Genomic DNA, 20,119 nt, shown 5'->3' on the forward strand with positions numbered 1-20,119 from the left:
AAACTGGAGCAGGTTAATATCTGTTCAGGCTGAGAAAGGATGCTCTGATTTTAGCAGCTGTCATACCCTGAAAACCCACTGCATCAGTGACTGGGAACATATTTGCATTCACACGCTGAAAAAGCACAGATCTTGTAAAACATATTTAGGAACTGGGGAGACATGATACATATATTGACTAAATCTGCAGCCTTTTGGAGAACATCAGTCTTGAGGGGAATGCTATTCTTACCACCTGAGCAGTTGAACGTCATTCTCCTTGGAAGTAAAATTCCTTGGCAAATTTTCAAAGATTAGGGCTCAAAGATCTTTCATATCTTTAAATTTCATCACAACCCAGTGGCTGCTGAGTTATCTTAAAAACCTTTTGCTCCCAATCTGAACAGGAAAGAAAAAAATTCCTCCTATTTACCATTTTGTGGATCCATGTTGCTCTCCCTGTAAACAGCGGATTCCTCAGTTCCCACACACCAGTACATTCTGGGTCCAGTTGTGAAGGTCCAACAGACAAACTTTCCACAGCACTTCAAACTGAACAATGTTGTCAAAGCTGAACGATCTCCATGGTGTACATGCAGGAGCAGAGACTGCTAGTAAGCACCATCCTGAAGAAACATGATTTATTCTGTTTAAAAATAAACAACAAAACAGATTAACCATTGTAGTATAGAAATTGCTCATTCCCCTGCATTCTAACACAGTTGTCTAAATATTGTTTTGCAGAAATGCACTTATCCTATAAATACAATTATTTGCATAATAGCTTTGTTAAGAGCATAATGTGAATTAGCAGAGGGGACTAACAATTTCTCCACTACAGAAAGATAATGTTCTTCATTTTTCACCACCAAAGCAGCTCAGTCTTTGGGCAGAGGACGTGGGGGTGGGCAGGGGTCACAGCTACAGTTTCAGATTCTCCCCAAGCTGATGTAAAGGCAGAGCATTGAAACCATGCAGAGCAGCTGGAAAAATCCTAAATGCAACCTCAAAACCTCTCCCATCCACAAAGACAACCACGGCTCTTGTAAGACTGTGAGAAATACTGCTGTGGTTACTGAGACAATCCTCTGTAGGAATGAAAAGAGGGCGAAGAGAAACACACCATCTCCTGTCCCCTCTGCCCAGTCCTTTTAGAGAGTTCTCCCTGGAAGCATCAGGCTTCTTCAAACAGATTCAGGGAGGCAGATCAGGCCCTTAGGAGCTCTTAAAGGTTGGTTTCTTCTGAACTGTCTGGCACAACAGCCAGCAGAAAACTACACAGCTCAGTCTTCCCAGGCAATTCCAACTCCCTCCCTCTTCAGAGCTGCACACCTGCCTTTTAACTTCTTTTACACAGAGGTTAAAACTACGGGTGACTTTGCAGTGTGTGCCAGACCAGCATCAGCATCCCCTCATTTTCTGCTTTCAGTTTCAGTCAGTAAATGCCTCTCGGATGTAAAATGATGCCCCTCAACTGACTCTTACTGGTTCGTCTCATGTCTGGTGTGTGATGCTGAAGTTTTGATTTGAGGCTCTAATTTGGCAAAGCTCATGACCCATCTCCTGCTTTAACCAGCAAGGCCCAAGATCATCCCTAACTCTCCCTGAGCAGAGCTGGTTTCCTAAGTTGGGATCAAAAGCCAAAGAGAGTACAAAAATATGCTGATCCATCACCATTCTTTGTGAAGCTTTCTGTTCTCCCTTCTTACACTGGATTTTAACCATTAGCTAACAACACTAAAAATCACTGCATCCTACAGCAGTTGTTTCTAAGCAAATATTTTAGTTTTAGGTGTACTTAGAGGAAAACAGCTTCTGATGACCCTGACTGTGGTGCCTGGCAGCAGGAACCAAAACTCACACCCCTGTGCCCCACAGTCTGGGCACTGGGTGCTGCAGGAGGCTGAGATGGAGGTGATCCTTAATTCCAGATCCAAGCCCAAAAACTGGTGAATTGGGCAATGTTGGTGGACTGGATTCTGCCCTGTAACATGCCGAGTTCCCACTGGAATCAGCTTGGCTCCTGGGCTGAGCTTCCCTCAGCCACTCTGGCAGGCACAGCTGCTGCGCTGGGATCACACATCTCTGCCATGCCAAGGGTGTGATGCCACAGGCAGAGGTGTCAGGGAGGCTCTCACACCTCCCAAAAGCTGTCCAGGTTGTCAACTCTGACCATGGAGGGGATGAGATGCTTCCAGCCGCTGCCTCCCCTGTGCCCTCGCTACAGACACACTGAGCAGCTCCAGTAAGAATAAACACTTCCCCCTGCACACACCAACAGACCAGCTCTCTTTAGCACCTGCTCAGTCTGAGGCATTTCCTTGCTCTACGATGGGGACGAACCATGTGCACTCACAGTAACTGTACAAGAAACACTGAACAGGGGTCAGCATAAACCATGGAGGCTTGAAAACCATCCTACTCCTGATTTTTAGCCTTCTACTCAGCTTATTCCCCAGGATGAAACTTTCCTTGTATAGAGTGAAAGGAAAAAAAAAAAACTTTCAGGAAAAATAGTGGTGTGGTTTTGACAATCAGTTCCCTCTAACTGTAAGTAGCTACATGTGTGTTACTGCCACACAGCGCCTGTGTAAGCAGGATTTCTGTATTTCAGGACCTTTGTGCATATAATACAAAAAAAAAACCCTGGAGAGTTTACCTTAAGCAAGGTCAACTCAACTGTAACACGTGCAAGCACCATGTTTTGATTTAGAGAGAAGGAATCTAAAAGCTCTGCAGAATCTCATTCAGAAGGAGAAGGACCACGCAGAATACACCTAAAGTGGGATTTACATCCATTTCACACACTTCCAGTTTCTCTCCCAAGAGCTGCTACTGGCAGCTGTCAGACAGTGCCCCAGCACATCTGACTGTGCCTGTACCATCACCTCCTCTCCCCTTCACCAGCCTGCCTGGTCTCACCCCATGTACTGCACTTAAACCCAGCCAGGCTCCCAGAAACACCGCGGTTTGCCCGAGATCACTTCCCAACTCATGAGAAATCTGCCAAAACTTCAGTTCTTCGCTCAAACCACCTGTTACTTTTTAAGAATCCCTCCTGTGATGGGAACAGCACGGATCTGAGAGGCCCAAGGGCACAGTCCAGGTGGGAATGCACAGACCCGCCTGCCCTCACACGGGGCAGGGTGACGGTGAACCTGGGGCTGAAGTGGCCGGGTCGGTGCCAGCACAGGGACCCCCTGCCCTCCTGGGGACCCCCTTCCCGCCGGGACCCGCATCCTTCATCCTTGGGTGAGCTCTGCGCAGCGACCCAGCCCCTTTCTCCCACACCACTCCCGACTGGGGAGAGCACAGGCGCTACGCCGCGATTCGGGGGGGTCTCACAAGCCTTTCCAGACACTTTCCAGTGGCCGAAGCGAGTCCCGGGTGAGCCCCGGGAGCGAGCGGTGCCCGCCGGGCCGGGCGGGGGGGCGGGGAGGGCGGACCGGCAGCGCCCGCCGCCGCCCTGCGCCTGCAAACTTCCCTCCCAACTTTCGTTTTCTTTCTAAAAAAGCTACTTTCCCCTTCCCTCCACCCCGCTCTCCACCTGAAACGCCCCGGCGAGCCCCAGCAGCCTCCCCTCGCCGCCGGGCAGGTGGCCGAGGGGGGCCGCGGTACCTCCAGCGTCCCGGGCCGGCGGTCGCTGCGCCGCTGCCGCCTCCTCCTCCTCCTTCTTTTTCTCCTCCTCCTCCTCCTCCGTCGCCCGCCCGCCCCGCTCCGCGGAGGGAGGCAGCAGGAAAGGGAGCGGGGCAGCGGCGCCTCCTCCGCCGCGGTGAGGGGCGAGTCCTGCGGGCCGGGCCCTCGCCTGCCCCCGCGGGCAGGGCTGGCCCGGAGCGCTGAGGGAGGGAGGGCACAGGGCGGCACCGGCCCCGACCCGCGCGCCCGCCCCCACACGGCCCCGCGGGCCCTGCCGAGTGGGGTTATTTTTTTAGGAAAAACCAGACTGGGAATTGCGGGGGCCGGAGCGGGACCCCCAAGCTCCGGCGTGGCCCTCCCGCCCCCCCGGCCGTGTGGCTGCCCGGGCACCGCTGCCCATCGTCCCGGCACGGCCCGGCCTTACCGGGCTGCTCCGAGATCTCCGGCTTCCAAAGTGGCTTCTTCCCCGGATCGCGCCGAGTTTGCTCCCCGTCGGAAGAGCAGAACGAGATTGTTCTCTGTCTTTGGAAGGAGTCAGCCGGGCTGCGCTCCAGCGCTGGGCTGGTGTGCGCAGTCCTTCCCCATCACTGACCCGTTCCTGTCCGGGAGCCTCTGACAAACCTGGAACTTTCCTGGACAAGCCTGGAATTTTCCCCACCCATTGGACCTACTAAGAAAAGACCATTTCTGCGTGCCTTTTGCTCTGCTACTCACAGGGATTCTGTAAATTAAACACAGAGGATGTTTTTTCTTCCCTGGTCTGTACTTAGCAATGGGTCTCTGATGGTCACTTAAGGATGGAAAAAGCCGTGCCCACTCACTGAATGACTGTGGCAGCCTGAGATATGCCTGGGATGCTTCTTTGAGTGATTATGGAGACACAGACAGGATAGGTTTCACTGGTGCTTTTACCTGTGTTCGGGTCCCCATCAATCAGTCTCAAGCTGCAGCCATAGACAGAGAGCGAGAACACATCTATACCATCATCTTTTAACACAGCTAAAAACAGCGTTAGCCTTTACACCTCTTAATCAGCCTGCTGTCTTTTATGCCTCACAGCCCAGCTCTTACCCAGACATTTCTTACAGCTTTTTTTTAGCACAATTGTTTGAAAATGCACTAAAATAACTTTTCCCTTTATTATGATGGAAACTCTAACTTCCCCAGGCAATAATTCATCCACACATTCAAGCTAACTTTTCCCTTTTTCCCTCCCCAAATCTCATCCCACTCTTCCTTAAGTATCCATTGATTGTGTCACTCACAGTAATTCCTTTGTATCTCCAGTCTTCCCCTTTCTGGAGTCTAAAAGCTTCTGAGCGATGCTGTTAGCAAGTGGAAAATTCAAGGAGTTTGGCTTGGCCTGTGTAGGGAGCTGAGAGGTATTTCTCACACATCAGATGGGAAGAGAATAGAAAGACAATGGAATGTTCTTGCTCTCTATCTACATCGCAGATGAGGGAAATAAGACAGGAATGGGAATGCATTTAGCAGAGTCACATTAGTGGTGGATGAGTCTCAAAGGGGTTTAGGAGCAGCCAGACCAAGGCAGGAAGCCCCATCTGTCTGCATGATCTCTTCAAATACTTCCATTTTGGGTCTCACCTCAGAAGGAAAAGAGGATCCATCTGATTTTGTGCTTGCCCCTGCCAGCTGCAGCTCGCTCTCCTCCTCCCTCCACTCACAGTAAACGGCACAACTCACACAAGTGGCTGTTTGCAGGGTGAGCTGCACACACACACTCCAGCTTTTATGTGCAGAGCACTGACCACACTTAGCACTTTACTCTTTTAAAACAGGCCAATTCTTCACAAATTGCAGAAATTAATCCAAGTCCAGATTCCCTCACAGTTTCCCAGTGAGATACTGAATCCTCAGACACACCCGTTTCACAAAGTTAAACATTTATTAGGAACAAGAACTATTACAAAAAAAGATACCCATAGTCTAAATATATACATGAGGTTTAAACATAGCATTTTCATGTACCTTTAGCTATAAAAATACATTAGATTAACTGTATCCTAATTTATAAATATAGTTTTTTTCTTTTAAAAAAACAACTAATATTTCATATGAAAGCCTTAACTGTGCAATGAAAGAAATATATATACCCTCTAAGGGGTTATTTTAGTTAGTGTCTAGTGTTATATAACTTAGAAAATTCAGTGTGTAGAGTCAAACCCTGATTTATACAATAAGAGATACATTGAAAAATGTAAAATTTTTAAAATACATGATTTTAAAAACATAATAAGGGAAAAAAAGTGAAATATATATCATACATATAAAGTCAGAATAGTAGGATTTAAAGAATTTTAGATGATTTCAGTTTCCACCACTGTTTATCAAAAATACATCAGAGATACATCAAGATAACCAGCCTTTTACTGTTTGCCTCATCTCCCTACTGTCTGGCTGCAGCCCGAGAAAACCCTCAGGTAGGCAAGAGTAAAATGTTTGTCTGAGAAGATGTTTGCACTCTAAGTGTTTTACAAAAATAAAAACTTATGTACAATGTTCCCATTTGGCCTTTCACAGGGAAGGGAGGACATTTTCCTCACTGGATGGGGAGATTTACCTGTCTCACATGCCATGGAAGGACAGGCACCTCGTTACAACTGTTGGAGGTATATCATGTAAGAAGTTAAGTGGTGTTGAAGTGCAATTTCAACGTTCACTAACTAATAAGGAAGTTTAGGCTCATGCAAACATTTTCCTTACTTATCACCACCCACCTTCCTTCCTCCTCCAAAAAAAGCTCCACTCATGCAACAGAACTTGTTACTGACTATCTCTGAGCAAAGGAAGGTACTGGTTAAATCCTTGCTTGCAGCAGAGAAGAGAGGTTAGACCTGCATTTCTGCTTCAAGCACTGACATCTGGAAAACTCCAGGCAGGAATCTTTATGGGCGCTCCCTGGAGATCTGTTGATATGCCATAAGGAACCTCCATGGGTTTGTTCTCAGAGGACAATCCCAGTGGGATCACCTGAACTTCCTAACAAGCTGTCACCACTAACTCCTGCACACTCACAGCTCCCGCAGACATGGGACTTGCCGTCCTTTTGCCAGTGGTTCTCCAGTAGAGTCAGGAGGAGGAGGAGGGAAAGCAGTGAACCCGGGAACTGAAGACAGTGTGTGTGACCTGTCATTAATCCCCTAATAATGTCTGGGCATGCAAAGGAGTTACTGCAGGAGGTACTAAGATATGAACTTGGTGTGACAGCCACTCCATGGACAGCTGTGAGCAAGAGACAATCCAACACAGTTGGTTGCTCAGTGAAGGATCAACTACTCCATGCTGGCTACGAGATGACAGCACTCACAGGGATAACCACTGCAAAGCTCTGGCACATTTAGGTCCAGCCATAGCTTAGCCATAGTAACTGGCTCGTACACCCACCTCTTTAGCACTTGGTGTGTGCTTGGGAGCACCTGCCTTTTCATACTGTACTCCCAGTATGTATTTTTAAGCTACATTCACACAGGATAAAGAAGCAGTGAGAGGAGCTTATAGTTTTATGCTCACAACAATAGCCCTGGCTCAAAAAACAAAGTGATGTTCACAAAGCCTGAAAGTTACAGAGAAAGAGAGAGCAGGACAGCTTCCTGCAGCTCTTCTGCTCTCTCCCCCAGGTCAGAAGGACTGGTGTGGGGTGTTTTCTGTGGGGTATCTGCCATGCTACATGCTCAGCATCCAACCTGGTGTCATCAAGGTAAGTACAGTGCAAAATCCTCCTGCAAAAAGTGCTGTAGTGAAGGTTTGAGATACAACTGTGACTCACTCGGAGCCAGAAGGGTCAGCAAGTCAGTGACTTGCATTTGCAGCATGTGTAGTGTGTGCACACCAAAACATCAGCTTCCAAGGACACTTGGAAGTCTAGTTCTGTTGGGTGAAATACTGGCCCCAAAGGAGTCCTCTAGGAAACTCCCACAAATCTCATTCAGGGCTAGAATATCACCAGTATGGAGAATGCATGTATCTTTAGAGAGACTAAGATAGCTCTTTCAAAGAGAATTTCGTTACAGATCCTTCCATGAAAGCTTGCACTCAGATTCCAAACTCCAGCTGCAATGTCCACACAAACTCCACCAACTCCAGCCAAGTTGTACTAACCCTACCACTCGAGTCCATCTATGCCAAGTGAAACCCAAATGCCTCTGAAGCTGTTTGCCAGCCCGTGCTAATGGTACCAGCAATCTCTCTAACATGCCAGCCATGTCCATGTCCTTCAGGGTACAGTTTGAAAGCAGATGTCCTGCAAACACCATGACTGACCATCATTTTAGCCACAGGTAGCAGGCAGACGAACGGCCAGGGAATTGCACAGTACGAGACTGTACTGCCACAGTACACAGTACTGCCAGTAGGGTCAGGAAAATCAGTTTTTGAAGAGCCAGTTGATAAAATGGAGTCCAGTAGATTCAGTGTTTCTAGAGGAATAAAGACAGGTGTTTCCATTTTCCTTCCTACCCCTCCCCTCCCCCTTGGTCTGAACACGTCCCCCATGTGTCACATTCAGAGTGTCAGCATTTTAGGCCTTCTGTTCTCATGGACTCTTCTGGGAGAGTTTGATGGTGACTGTTTTCACTTCAGTATACTCTGCCAAAGCATATTCACCACTGGAAAAGAAGAGAGAGGAGGGAGAGGGACAAACAGTTGTAGCATGTTAATGTGTACTTCCCTAAGAGAAGAGAGTTCTACATGTCTGCACTTTAACTTCTCATTGCCAGCTGCTGTAGAGACATCAGGCCATTAAAACCAGTTCTGAGCCGACTCAGACCAGCTATTGATTTGTCCCACCACTTCTAATAACTGCTAAGTGCACACAGGGACATACAACTACACCCTTTTGTAAAAGAAACATGGAATGCTTCTGGTCACTGTAACCCACGAGGTGACACCTTGTGACTCTGCCTAATGAAAACTGAGTGCTGCAATGAGCAGCCACAGAAGTCAGCCACATACATACAGTAATCAGTGCTTAGTCAGTAATTAAAGTTAATTTTTCACTGAAAGGAAGCTTCTATCTACAAGTTACCATGGCATTTGTTCCAGAAACATACTGATAAGAGAGCCCACCACTGCATTAAATGGTTGGTGGAAACTGGCTCTATTCCCATGCCTTGCCCAAGGGATAAAGCCCTGACATCCTTTAATTAGCCAGGCTGTCAGGCAAAGTAAACCATAAGGTCTCAATATATCTATGTCCCATTTGAGGATTCATTCATTTGCTGTGCTTAGCAAGTGAGGCACCTGAATGTCCCAGAGCAGCAGATCCACCAAGAACAGCTACTGGGAGTGGTTCCTGGATTTAAATCTGGCTTGTGAAAGAAAAAGTGCTTTAGATTCCTCTAAAGAGTCTGCTGAATGGTGTAAGAAAACCTGTCTCCCTCCTATACAAGAAAAAAATTAAGATTTAAGAAAATTTCTCAGCTCTACCTCTAACTCACGGGGTGACCTTGGTTTAAAAATTTCAGCTTTAGTAACTAATCAGAGCTGAAATGTCTGGTAGTCCCACTGCAACAGGTCAGGCTGGGGAAGAGGGACAGAGGATCCTTCTGTAATTTAGCAGCAAGTTTGGAAGGTGGGATGTAGAATGATTTTGGAGATCATTCATTCCCACTGGAAGAGGTCTGACTAGGAGCAATGATGCAACAGCCAAGGGAGGCCCAGATACCACCAGAAAATGAGAAGGTTTGGGGTAAATGCCAGTGTCCCCAGCCTAGGTGTCACACTTCTCCCTTGATTTAAAAACCTAACCACTATAGAAAAATGCTTCCAAGTGGACTTGCCTGAACTGGAGTTATTAAAAGCTTATAAAGCAGATGAAGGTACTCCTGAAGGAATGCTTTACATACACGCTGTACTGGCTTAGCACCTCCCACTGCAGCCTGCTGCAAGCCTGATAGTTTAAAAGCAAATTCAACAGTGTTTTCACAGTCACAATTGTTATTGCATTCACCACCCACACATAAACAAAATATTGAGTAAAACTTACAGTTCTCTGCCATTGCCTGACATTTTAAAGCCACCGAAAGGAGCCTGTGCATAGAGCGCGTTGTAACAGTTGATCCTGCAATAAAAACATCAATTTTTAAAAAGACAGTTCAATACCAAAGAGAAGCAAGATGATGACAACAACAACAATACAAAAAAGGGTTGAAATCTGTCAGGTTTTTTGTTATACAATTAGGTCACTTGCGAAATCAGATTTTAGCAATAAAATCTTATTTTGTTGCAGAAACACAAAACTTTTGAGTGGTACTCAGTCTGACCCACATCTCACTTCCTAGTCTCCAGTGGCAAAGACATTCATGCTAGAGTGGGAATTCAGTCCCTGTTCAGAGCTGTGATTAAAATAAATAGTCCAGCCTATTCCCTAGTTTATGAAGCACATTCTGAAATGAACATGTTTACTCCAAAAGCTGCCTAAACACCCACAACCAGGCCCAGCATCCGCTTCCAGGTATAGAAAAAGATTTGGACTGTATTAGACAATTGTGTTGCAGTAAAATGAAAGCACTGTGCCCATTTCTATAGACATGTGGGAGAAAAAGCTAATGCAGACACTTCCTCAGCACCTCAGTAAGATCAAATGACTGAAAAGGGACAGCTATGGCTTGTGCTCTAGGTCTGCAGCTCCATGTACAGCACGTGTATCCTTCAAAGCCCAACATCCCATTTTTACTTAAATATTTGAGGCAGATTCTTCACTCTTGAAATCAATCCTTTGTGTGCATCAAAATCAGACATCAGATCAAATTCCTATATTGAGTGGGAAAAAAAATCAGGATTCCATCTTTAAAATGATTCTAATATAAAATAAGGAATTCTGTAAGCAATAATAGCTGCTCTTTGTGACAGTGGTGTGTTGCCATCTACTGTCCACACTGGTTTGTGCAGCAAAGACCCAGCTGGTGGTGACTGAAGATCACGACATACACACACAGGATTTGAAACGCATCATGTCTGGTGGAATTTACTATAGCTCCCACATTTCCATGGTTGTTCAGACAAAGAACTACATCAACTGAAGGAAAAACCAATCCATTTCTCGACAGACTGTCTGGTCCTCACCACCTTATTTTGAGGAATGGATGTTGTTTCTGAGCAGCATAAAGAATTAAACAGGCTACTAATACAGCTCACGTCCAGCATTTATACGTGATTGTAAGTCATAAAGCCCTCTCCTCTCCCAAGAAACCAACTCCCAGCCCACACTCCATTCCCACACTGCTCACCAGACTGTTCCTGACTGCAGAGCTGAAGCCAGAGTTAAGGCTCTGTCCAGGTTCTTTGTGAACACCGCGGCCGTGAGTCCGTACTCGGTACTGTTGGCTCTCCTTATCACCTCTTCTATACTCTTGAACTTCATAATTGGCTGAACTGGTCCAAAAATCTGCATATATCAATTAAACTTTAGTACAGGAAAGCCTTTGGTAATCATGGTAATTCTGAAGTAATTGGAGTCAGATGCTTCGTTTGGATAATATATTTAAAATGTTACATCCTAGCCTTCTAGGAAGTCACTGATAGAGTCTCTTACAAACTACTAATGAAACTTCAAAAGGAAGCACAGTGATGTGCTATAGTAGTTAATGCATGCTAAGATCCAACAACTAATGCATCATTTCTAACAATCAAAACAAGCAGAGTTAGATCTGGACAAGTTTCAAATGCTTCATCCTTACTCCTTGACAACTCTCCTTTTGAACTCTAAAGTTGAGTGTACTCAATTAGCAATTAACATATTTCAAGGACTGCAAGTTTCCTTCCTTGATTTTAACTCTGGTTTTGTCACTGTTTATTTGCATGCACTGCATTTACCACGTCTGTGTTTGACCACAAACTTGGCTTCCCAGGCCTCACAGCACAATGAACCCCACTGAAGGTGAGATGGAGACTCACTTGTCACTTGGGCTACCTTTAGGGTCACAGAAGGGTTTCTAAATGTCTGGTTTGGGATATCCAGGTATTTAACTGGAGCCCGATCCTAGGCAAAGGGTGAACATGCATTTGCAACAAAACTGCAAATGAATGAAACTGGATAAGCTTCATGAATCATGACTTGGGATTTGGAGTCAGTTCATTAAGAAAACGCCTGTCATGGGATTTTCAGCTTTTTCCCTCTATTTTTAGAATGTAACTCATGCCCTGAGTGACTGATATCTTTCCCAGGTTCCTTAGAGATTCTGTGGCAGATCTGAGACATTTAAACATCCTGCCAGGAGTAAACAGCAAGCAGCCCCATAAAAAGCACTAGGCTAAACTATAAAATACAAGTGCCAGTTAGACTTTGGCAACTACTTCTTTTCCATTGGGGAACACGATGAAAAGTAGATTAACTTCTATTTCAAAGGAATATCACAGGATCTAATCACATGCAGCTTGTTCAACATTTCTGCAAATGAATAATGAAAGCCAGAGTATTAGATCTGCACTTTGCTGGCTTTAAGCATGTTTTCATATAGGAAAGAAATGGTCAGCCTCAGGGGATTTTGCCATGAGAATGGAATCTGGGATTGTTTGAGACACTAAGGCTACTTGAGAGAAGTTCTTCAGTGGCCATTCCTTCCCTCCTCACAAGCTGCAGGCCCCAGAGTTCTTTTCCCATAAAGCTTAACTGTCTCTAGAAAAACCTTCAAACTTTAGGACAAAGAATAAATAGAATTGCTCCATCCAGCCACAGTTTCTATTATTTTTATTCAGTTATTTATATTTTAAATCAAGGATTCAGACAGAAACCCCTCCATGACCATTACTACTAAAGTAGCATTTATCCAGGTAAGGCATGTGCTTGTATTTTGCATTATATCAAATTCTCCTGAAATGAGAACTAAAAACTCTAGAGTAGTGTTAACTACTGTGTTTGTATCTGGGTTTGTTCTTGTCCAGTGAGTACACTCACAGAGCTAATTCCCTTTTGGAAAACCAAAGAAAATGAGGGAAAGCAGCAAGGTATTAGGAAGGGATGGCAAACAGACACTTATAAATTGCATAAAAAATGATGCTAAAACATTTTGACAGTTTTTTCAGTTCTGCTTTTTCCCTTCTCCTCTTACAACTCACACACGGAGTCCAACCTGAAGCTCATCTTGCAGATACTTCATCAGTAGAACAGATTACTTCTACCCTCCTTTCAAGTTTTGACTTCAAACCACAATCATACCTCTTTCTTTCCCATTTACAGTGGTAAATGCAGATGAAATTCCAGTGACTTGTACTGTACCTCTTCTTTGGCGATTCGCATGTTGTCAGTGACCTCTGAAAACACTGTGGGTTTTATGAACAGGCCTCTGTCCTCAATGGCAAGACCCCCACACTCCAGCTTAGCCCCTTCTTTCTTCCCACTTTCTATCAGTTCCAGGATTTTATCAAACTGCTTTTGGTCAATCTGTCAGACACAAAAGGAAAAGAAACAGCAGTGCCTTTATTATCGTGGTTCCAGAGACCAAGCCAAGGAATGTGGCCCAGGGGCAGGTTTGCAGGGCACTGTCAAACCAGGTCAGTTAACACCTTAGTTTAGGATAGGACATCAGGCAACGAACAGGGTGAGAGACAGAACATGGGCACAGCCCTGAGCCACAGGAAACAGAAGGTGAAGTTGCATGTGATTGTGTAATCTGATCTAACAGTTTGCTGCCACACAGAGGGGTCTCCCCACTTTCCCTTCCTCTGTGTCCTGGATATGCACTCCCACAGCTCACCTCACTCGAGCTCTAGGATTTACAGACCTTCTTCAACCACTGATTTATCTCAGTAGCAGCATGAGAACAGCCTGAGATGGGCTTTGCTGGGCTCAGCAAGGGATCTGACTAACAGAATTGCTGCAAGGGAGGGAGAATCAGGGTATATAACCATTTGCTCCACTTGGCTGCAGTGTGCGGCTTCACCCCCAGTTCTCTGTCCCCAGCTGGAGGAACCCAGTGAGCTCTGCCTCCCTCTCCTTCCACACTCACACAATCTATGTACAGCCTCAAAGATAAGCCCTGTTAGTGGGGTGACTCCAGAACAACTGCTGCACTGAACCCTTGCTTTTAAAATCAGAATCTCTTTTCACAGATCTTGGAGACCAGTACTATCCCTGCATTTTTTGGTTCTCTGCACTGGGAGCCATATCCTCACTTTTAACTACCAGCCTGGTCTAACTACTCCTTACCCACACCAAAATATGGAATAATCTCAATTAGTAAGTGCTGTTGTTACCAGCCTTTAATTAGGGATTTCCATAGAGGTGAAAGGCCAGACCAGTGGCAGGACCACAAAGCTGCACCAGGACTTGGAGGAGACATCATGTACTTCACAAGCAATGGGTTCTGTGCTAGCATAAAACCCCCAGCACTTCTGGATCAGTACTGATCCTTCTTTGTGCTCCACAGCCATTGGTTTCAAACAGACCTGGCTATTGGCATGATGCATAATTTAGTGATGAAACACCTCATCACAGCATGATGGAGGTGGTAAAATTCTTACAGAGGTGTTTTAAAAGAGAAAAACTAACAAAAAGCTTGACAAATGTATTGAGGTTGTTAAATAAAGGACTCCACCCACTGGTTTGAGGTGCCCTGGCAGCCTGGGGGATTATTCTGAATGCCAGGTATCTCCAGATGCTTGTGCTAGTTCAATCCACCCCCCACTCCCCCCCAGCATCTGTTTTTATTTCAGCAGGGCCAGTTGCCAGTGGGGACTGTTTACATGGAGTGTTCCACACTTGACTCCTCCAGATTACAGACTATATCCTGTCCCTAGTTAATCCTGGCCACACACAATCCAAGTTTTCATGCTTCTAGACAAATATCAAAGCTGCAGGAGGGTGTCCTTGGGGTACTTCTGCTACACAGGGAAAACAGAGAACAGCACATCTGCTGCCACACAGATGTGTGTGTCTCTCATGCACTGTGGACAGCTTGTACCAAGTGCTTGTGTTCTCTCCAGTGTTAAGGTGCTGCCCAAGGACACACTTCATACATGCTACTGCACAAGGAAATGTGTGTCCTCATGTAGGATACAGTGTCACACAGTGAGCTTGGCAGGTGTCAGACACGTTGTCTATTTGCCTGGTTGCTTAGTTGCCAAGTGTAAATAATTTGAAAATATCTGCAAGTGCTTTCCATCCTGGCATGTCTGTGATCCAGACCAATCCAGTCCATCCACTTCACATCACAGAAAACAAAACAAGGATATTTATACAGCTGTAACTTGTTGCAAGGCAAACTACAGTTAGATGAAAAGACACTGGGGAAAGAAAACATTTGTAAAAATGACATGCAAGGGTGGAACTGTTTGTCATTGTAACTAGAGCTTGCAAGGCTTGTTTAAATTCTGTCCCCTACTCCACTATTATTTATGGTTCAAGCATTGACTTCTATTAAAAACACATGATCTGGTAAAGCAAATTCTACTATTTATTCATCTAATTCAATAGAGAAGGCAGCTTCTAAGGATGACTGCAATGCTGAAAATCTGAGAACCCCCAAATCTTCATCTCTTGCTTCATTTAAGTCAAGACCACAAGGAGAAGTTTTTCCTTTTCCAATTCTAGCATTTGTAATCCTGCAAAATAACCCACAACTGGGTCCAACAGTATTGGAAACAGACCCTTTCTACTTACATATTTTACTTTCACACTTTAATCCTGAGGTGCATGTATACAGTCAAAGGAAAATATTCACCATCTTATAAATCAAATGATATGTTTTAGGCTGAATAACTCCTGGCTAGCAATTGCCATGATTAGTGTTAATTTTATTCCTGTAGACTAGGTCTTACAGTCCACAAATCCCAGTATTTGGGGTTCTGAAACAGCAAAAGTAGTCTAGTCTTGTTCTAATCTAATCCCTGTTCTAGTCCACCAGGACATTAGTCTCATCTAATGCAGTCCGCTGTTCCCAGTTGTATAATGCCCTGGTTAACCAGTTTGCCATCTGTGCAGATTTACTTTATTGCTTCCTGTGATACAGCTCCCAGGAATCCAAAATTAAAAATTGCCCTTGGTCTGGATTTGGGGTTGGCACTCTGCTCAAACAGTCCTGATCACCCCGCAGGTTCCTTGTGGTGTCCTTTGAATTCCAGCCAGTCAGCACTGCCAGACACATGTGAGTTTTGGAGAGGTCTCATCAGAAGCATGCCTCATTTCTGTCTAAATTTAATACTGTTTAAAGCTGACCTAATTTTGATCAGAGCAGTACAGTTTATATCAGCATAACCCAATCCTGCAGCTGACAGTCTTTTCCCCACATCCATGCCACAAGCACCCATGCCAGCACACAGTAATGCACATCAGGGAACTGACCTGAGTAAAATCTTCCTTCCTCACTTCCAAAAAGGCTGCATTAGACCTGAATCAGCCTGTTCCCCAAACCAGTGCAGTGCAATGTAGGAACAAACAGCTGCACATGGGACCACTTTTCCAGGACTAGCTTACATCAACTTCTTGTGGAACAGGATTGTCATCACCTACAGATGATGTAGGACCAGAAAGATCATGGGCTACAAACCCTGTCAGCCTAAAGGTTGGCTCCAACTGTTGGCTTCTAAGTGACCATCCCAAGGTGGGATCTATGCAGCAGCATGTGGCCATTTTTGTAATGCTGTTGTGTATGTTCACCCTGACCCACACAAAAGGAGAATGAAAGCAACAGGCTGGATCTGAAGCATCTGATGGGGAGAGATGAAGAAGAGGAAGACAGATTATTTTTTCCTGGTGATTCTTCCCTTATCCATCAGTTCAAGATAAAAAAAATCCCTCACAGCCAAGCAGGTTACTTCAGGAACAGGGGAAGAAAATTGAACTGGAAACTTCACATTTGAACAGTAACTTGTGGGCAGGTGTGAATCTTTGCTGCTTTAGAAGGTATTTTAAGTCCTTGTGACACTGTATCATTTCTCTCCTCTGCTGAAGTTCCTGTGTGTGCCCACAGAATACGCTCCAGAGAGCAAGGAACCAGAGCTGAAGAGAAAGAGGTTGTTCCTTTGCACTGGCAACCACATAAAAGCTTTGGGATTTACAGTTTCTTCCCACTCTCTCAACACCTTCCCATCTTGGGCTTTGACAGTTGCATGCACAGGAGTTCAGGTGTGTGGGGGTGTGCTATCTCCCCTAGCTACAAGTGTAACAGGTAAGCCAGAGCAGGGAAAGAAGACAGATGGGCCATATTTCAAATCTGACCAGACAGTGCTGATTGGACTTACTGTTACCCTTGATTACAGCTCTGTATGCAAGGAGTCTCCCTTAAGCCACAGTGATCCCAGAGGATGATGCTGTGCCATAGTTGTGCCCTGAGGAGTGCTCTGGCAAGAGCTGGGAGCACAGACGAACTGAAATAAGCAGCCCAGTTCTATGTGTTCCAATCACTGCAGGGTGTTTCACTCTTTAAAACCTCACAATTACTTCCTGTGAATTTAGGGGCTGTTCTCATGAACTCAGTGGTCTCTGTTAGCACAGCCAGGTGAACATGGTCCTGATGGGACCAATAACTGCAGCTTGCTTACTGCTTCTGCTGGATAAGGTTTAGGATGATGTTATATTAAAAAAATACCAAACAACAAACAAACCCCCAAAGCTGGCAGCCCTTAACAGAAGGTAAGAGCAGACCTTGAAACAGCTTGAGGGTCAGCTCATCTCTGCAGACAAGTCTCAGCATGGGAGTATTTTTCTCAGACTTCTGAGCAGTTTGAAATCTCTTTCTAGGCAAGTTACAGGGCTGGATGCAGCCTCAGCATGAACAGGGGGTGTACATCATCTTATTCCCCATGCAGGAGAACATGCATGAATCATGTGCAGATTCAGGTTCAGATAAGGGGAAGCAGATGTCTCCAGAGCCATCTGAGGGATCCTACACAGCACCAAGGAAATTAAACTCATAGTGCAGTACTGAGAACAAGAGGCCTGGGCTAGAGATTTCTGGGAATTCTGCTTTATTTTTGGTAGCAAACAGTGGGCCTGTTAGAAGATCTGACCCAAGGATCACCTTCCTCCAGAGCTCTCCAGCACAGCTCAGATTGCGTCAAATGCAAAAACTAAGAGGAAGGCTCTGGAAGCATTGAGGAGGCCAGTCCTGACAGCAGCTTGGCATGGTTCTTCCTCCTAATTCAGCTGAAACTTCTCCAAAGGAAGGGAGCAGAGAAGGAAACTGAGGACTCGGGAGTCCCTGGGCTCTAACTACTTGTCATCACCAACACAGCCAAGGCCATTCAGCTGAACTCTTCTGAGCAGTGCTATGGCTCACCGCAACGTGCTTTGTGTTACTGGACCAGGAAGACAGCCCCTTCTTTAGAGTTGGATAAGAACTGAATTAAATACATTTGTGTTTTTTAAAAAAAAATTACAACATAACATTTCAACAGTTGTGATTAATTGATATTTAAAATGGAGAGGAAAAATAAAGCCGTGATACATTACTCACCCCTCGGCACTTCTGCTGGGACCGTATTCGTAAGGATAATATTTACACAAGGAAAATTAAACAAAACCACAACCAAAAACCAAACAATAAACTGTTCTCAGGCACACAGTTACCTGGGGCCCTTGTTCAGTTCTGGCATCAAAGGGGTCTCCAACGAGTCTCTTCTTGGCAAACTCCACGCTGCGCTTGACGAACTCCGGGTAGATCTGCTCCTCCACGAACACCCGCGAGGCCGCCGTGCAGCACTGCCCCTGGTTGAAGAACACGCCTTGGTGGGCACATTCCACTGCCAAGTCCACTGCAAGATGGCCCAGGAGGAGGGAGAAGTGTTACCACATGCATAGTTTCAACCCTTCCAGTGTTTCCTTTCTCTTTGGAAAAACTCCTCAAAAAAATGCTGACAGATGGTCCACACCCAGTGGAGGCACTCACAGGGCCTCCCACTGCCCCCAAACTAGATCTCTTATTGTATCCACCCCCTCTTCCTGCCTTTTGTCTCGAGGTCTAGTTTGCCATAGTTCCTGATGCCTTGTTCCACAAGGACTCACTGAAGGCACTGACCAGCTTTTCTTGCTGCGGGAATTCAAATGTGGATTCCTGGATACCATGCATTGATTCCTAAAGACTAGTTTCAGTAGTGATTACTCAGAGAGCAGCGTGCCAGCTTTGGTCAGGTCCTTGCAAGGCTCCCTATTAGCAACTGGCACAAATACCTCTGATTCCAACCTCTGCTGTGCTGAGCAGGAGAGTGGAGAATATTTTCCTGAAGCCCAGATACAATTTTGCAACTATTTTCGTGGTCACAGGTTAACAAAAATCTCCTAGTGTAACAAAATCACAACAAAACTTGTTAAATGAGTCCTGCAGACCGCCAGGATAGAGGTGAAGGCTGGACTAGATCAGGTCCTACAAAACTCTCCTGTCACAGGAATGCCTGCACAGGGGCTGCTTTCCAGAAAACTGCTTTCCCCAGTGCTTGGCTCAGGCTCTGCAGCACTGCCAACCAAAAAGAAAGCACACAAACAGCAGAAATACAAATGCAAGATTTATCTGCAACTGCAGCCATCCCCAGAGAAGGCAACACTAGCCATGGGAACGATCCCTGCCCTGGGGAAGAGCTCCAGCGATGCAGAACTGTACCCTGCTCTAAGACAGAAGTTTTCTCCAGGCTTTGGGGTGGATGTGGTGGCAAACCCCAGCCCTGTGAGCTGCCAAAGGACAGCAGACACATAAACCCCACCACACTCAGCCTCTGACAGCAAACCCAGCAGTCCATACTCACAGTCTGCGTCTGCACACACGATGCAGGGGTTTTTCCCTCCCAGCTCTAATGTCACCCTTTTGAGGTTGCTTTTAGAAGCAGCTTCCTTGATCAGTTTTCCAACCTGCAGCAGTGAGACACAAAGAGGATATGAGTTTTTTCCCCTGAAAATCTCAACTCAGTGTGCCAAGTGTGATGCTGACAAGGGTGGAAGAGCCCAGCAGGAGGCTGAAGCAGGTAGAAGTCAAGGAGTCTGAGTTTCCTACTGCTGTGCTGTGTCAAAACCAGCTCCAGAATTAAGGTTTGGTTTAGGCAGATCTGAAAGGGTGAGCTATGTGGGAGAGCTACAGGATCTGTATCCTGAAGTTATCTGCTACTCAGAGCTGTAGAACAAGGCATTTCCCACCCAGTGCAACCCAGTGAGCAACACTGGCAGTCAACTGGCTCCAAGGGCTACAAGTTTTACTTTTAAAAATTGCAAATTCAAACTTCTTAAGAGTATATCTTGCCAAGTCAATGATAGGAACTCACTGTTCCTATCTGATAGCACTCCCACACCAAAAAGCCATGCAGTGACTGTGACATTTAGGAGAAAACTAATACTTTCTGACAGCTTAGGCTGAGCTGCTCCACACACAAGAGTAGCTGAGACATGTTCCATCCGAGGCAACACCTGAGGATGTCAACAGAGAAACTCCAACTAGCTCTGCCATGGCACTTTCAGCCCAAGAATCTGCTCTGACCACCTACTGGCATTTATCTGGCCACCCTCTCCTGAAGGGGAGGATTTACTCTGCTTCCAGAGTTTAGCCATCTAATTTTGTTAGAAACA

The 20,119-nt window shown here is 45.7% G+C and overlaps 2 protein-coding genes across 4 annotated transcripts in view; both read right to left on the bottom strand.

Moving 5' to 3' along the window:
* Positions 1 to 4,528, bottom strand: part of LRRK1 (leucine rich repeat kinase 1) — a 77,575-nt gene extending 73,047 nt beyond the window's left edge. For 2 of the 3 annotated variants that reach the window (XM_027644510.1, XM_027644514.1), the window contains exons 1-2: positions 3,598 to 3,779; positions 413 to 625 (exon numbers count right to left, since the gene is read on the bottom strand). In XM_027644510.1, the coding sequence (XP_027500311.1) occupies positions 413 to 479 (67 nt within the window). In that variant the 5' untranslated portion in view covers positions 480 to 625; positions 3,598 to 3,779. Of the gene's footprint in view, positions 1 to 412; positions 626 to 3,597; positions 3,780 to 4,039 lie in introns of those variants that run through there. The other variant, XM_027644511.1, reaches the window with a different exon arrangement.
* A 974-nt stretch (positions 4,529 to 5,502) lies between these two features.
* Positions 5,503 to 20,119, bottom strand: part of ALDH1A3 (aldehyde dehydrogenase 1 family member A3) — a 35,681-nt gene continuing 21,064 nt past the window's right edge. The window contains exons 8-13 of the mRNA XM_027644472.1: positions 19,309 to 19,411; positions 18,140 to 18,324; positions 12,851 to 13,015; positions 10,863 to 11,020; positions 9,620 to 9,694; positions 5,503 to 8,240 (exon numbers count right to left, since the gene is read on the bottom strand). Of these exons, the coding sequence (XP_027500273.1) occupies positions 8,168 to 8,240; positions 9,620 to 9,694; positions 10,863 to 11,020; positions 12,851 to 13,015; positions 18,140 to 18,324; positions 19,309 to 19,411 (759 nt within the window). The 3' untranslated portion in view covers positions 5,503 to 8,167. The remainder of the gene's footprint in view (positions 8,241 to 9,619; positions 9,695 to 10,862; positions 11,021 to 12,850; positions 13,016 to 18,139; positions 18,325 to 19,308; positions 19,412 to 20,119) is intronic.

This window comes from Corapipo altera, unplaced genomic scaffold (assembly GCF_003945725.1).
Source record: "Corapipo altera isolate COAL_440 unplaced genomic scaffold, ASM394572v1 50, whole genome shotgun sequence".
Taxonomy (NCBI): Eukaryota; Metazoa; Chordata; class Aves; order Passeriformes; family Pipridae; genus Corapipo; species Corapipo altera.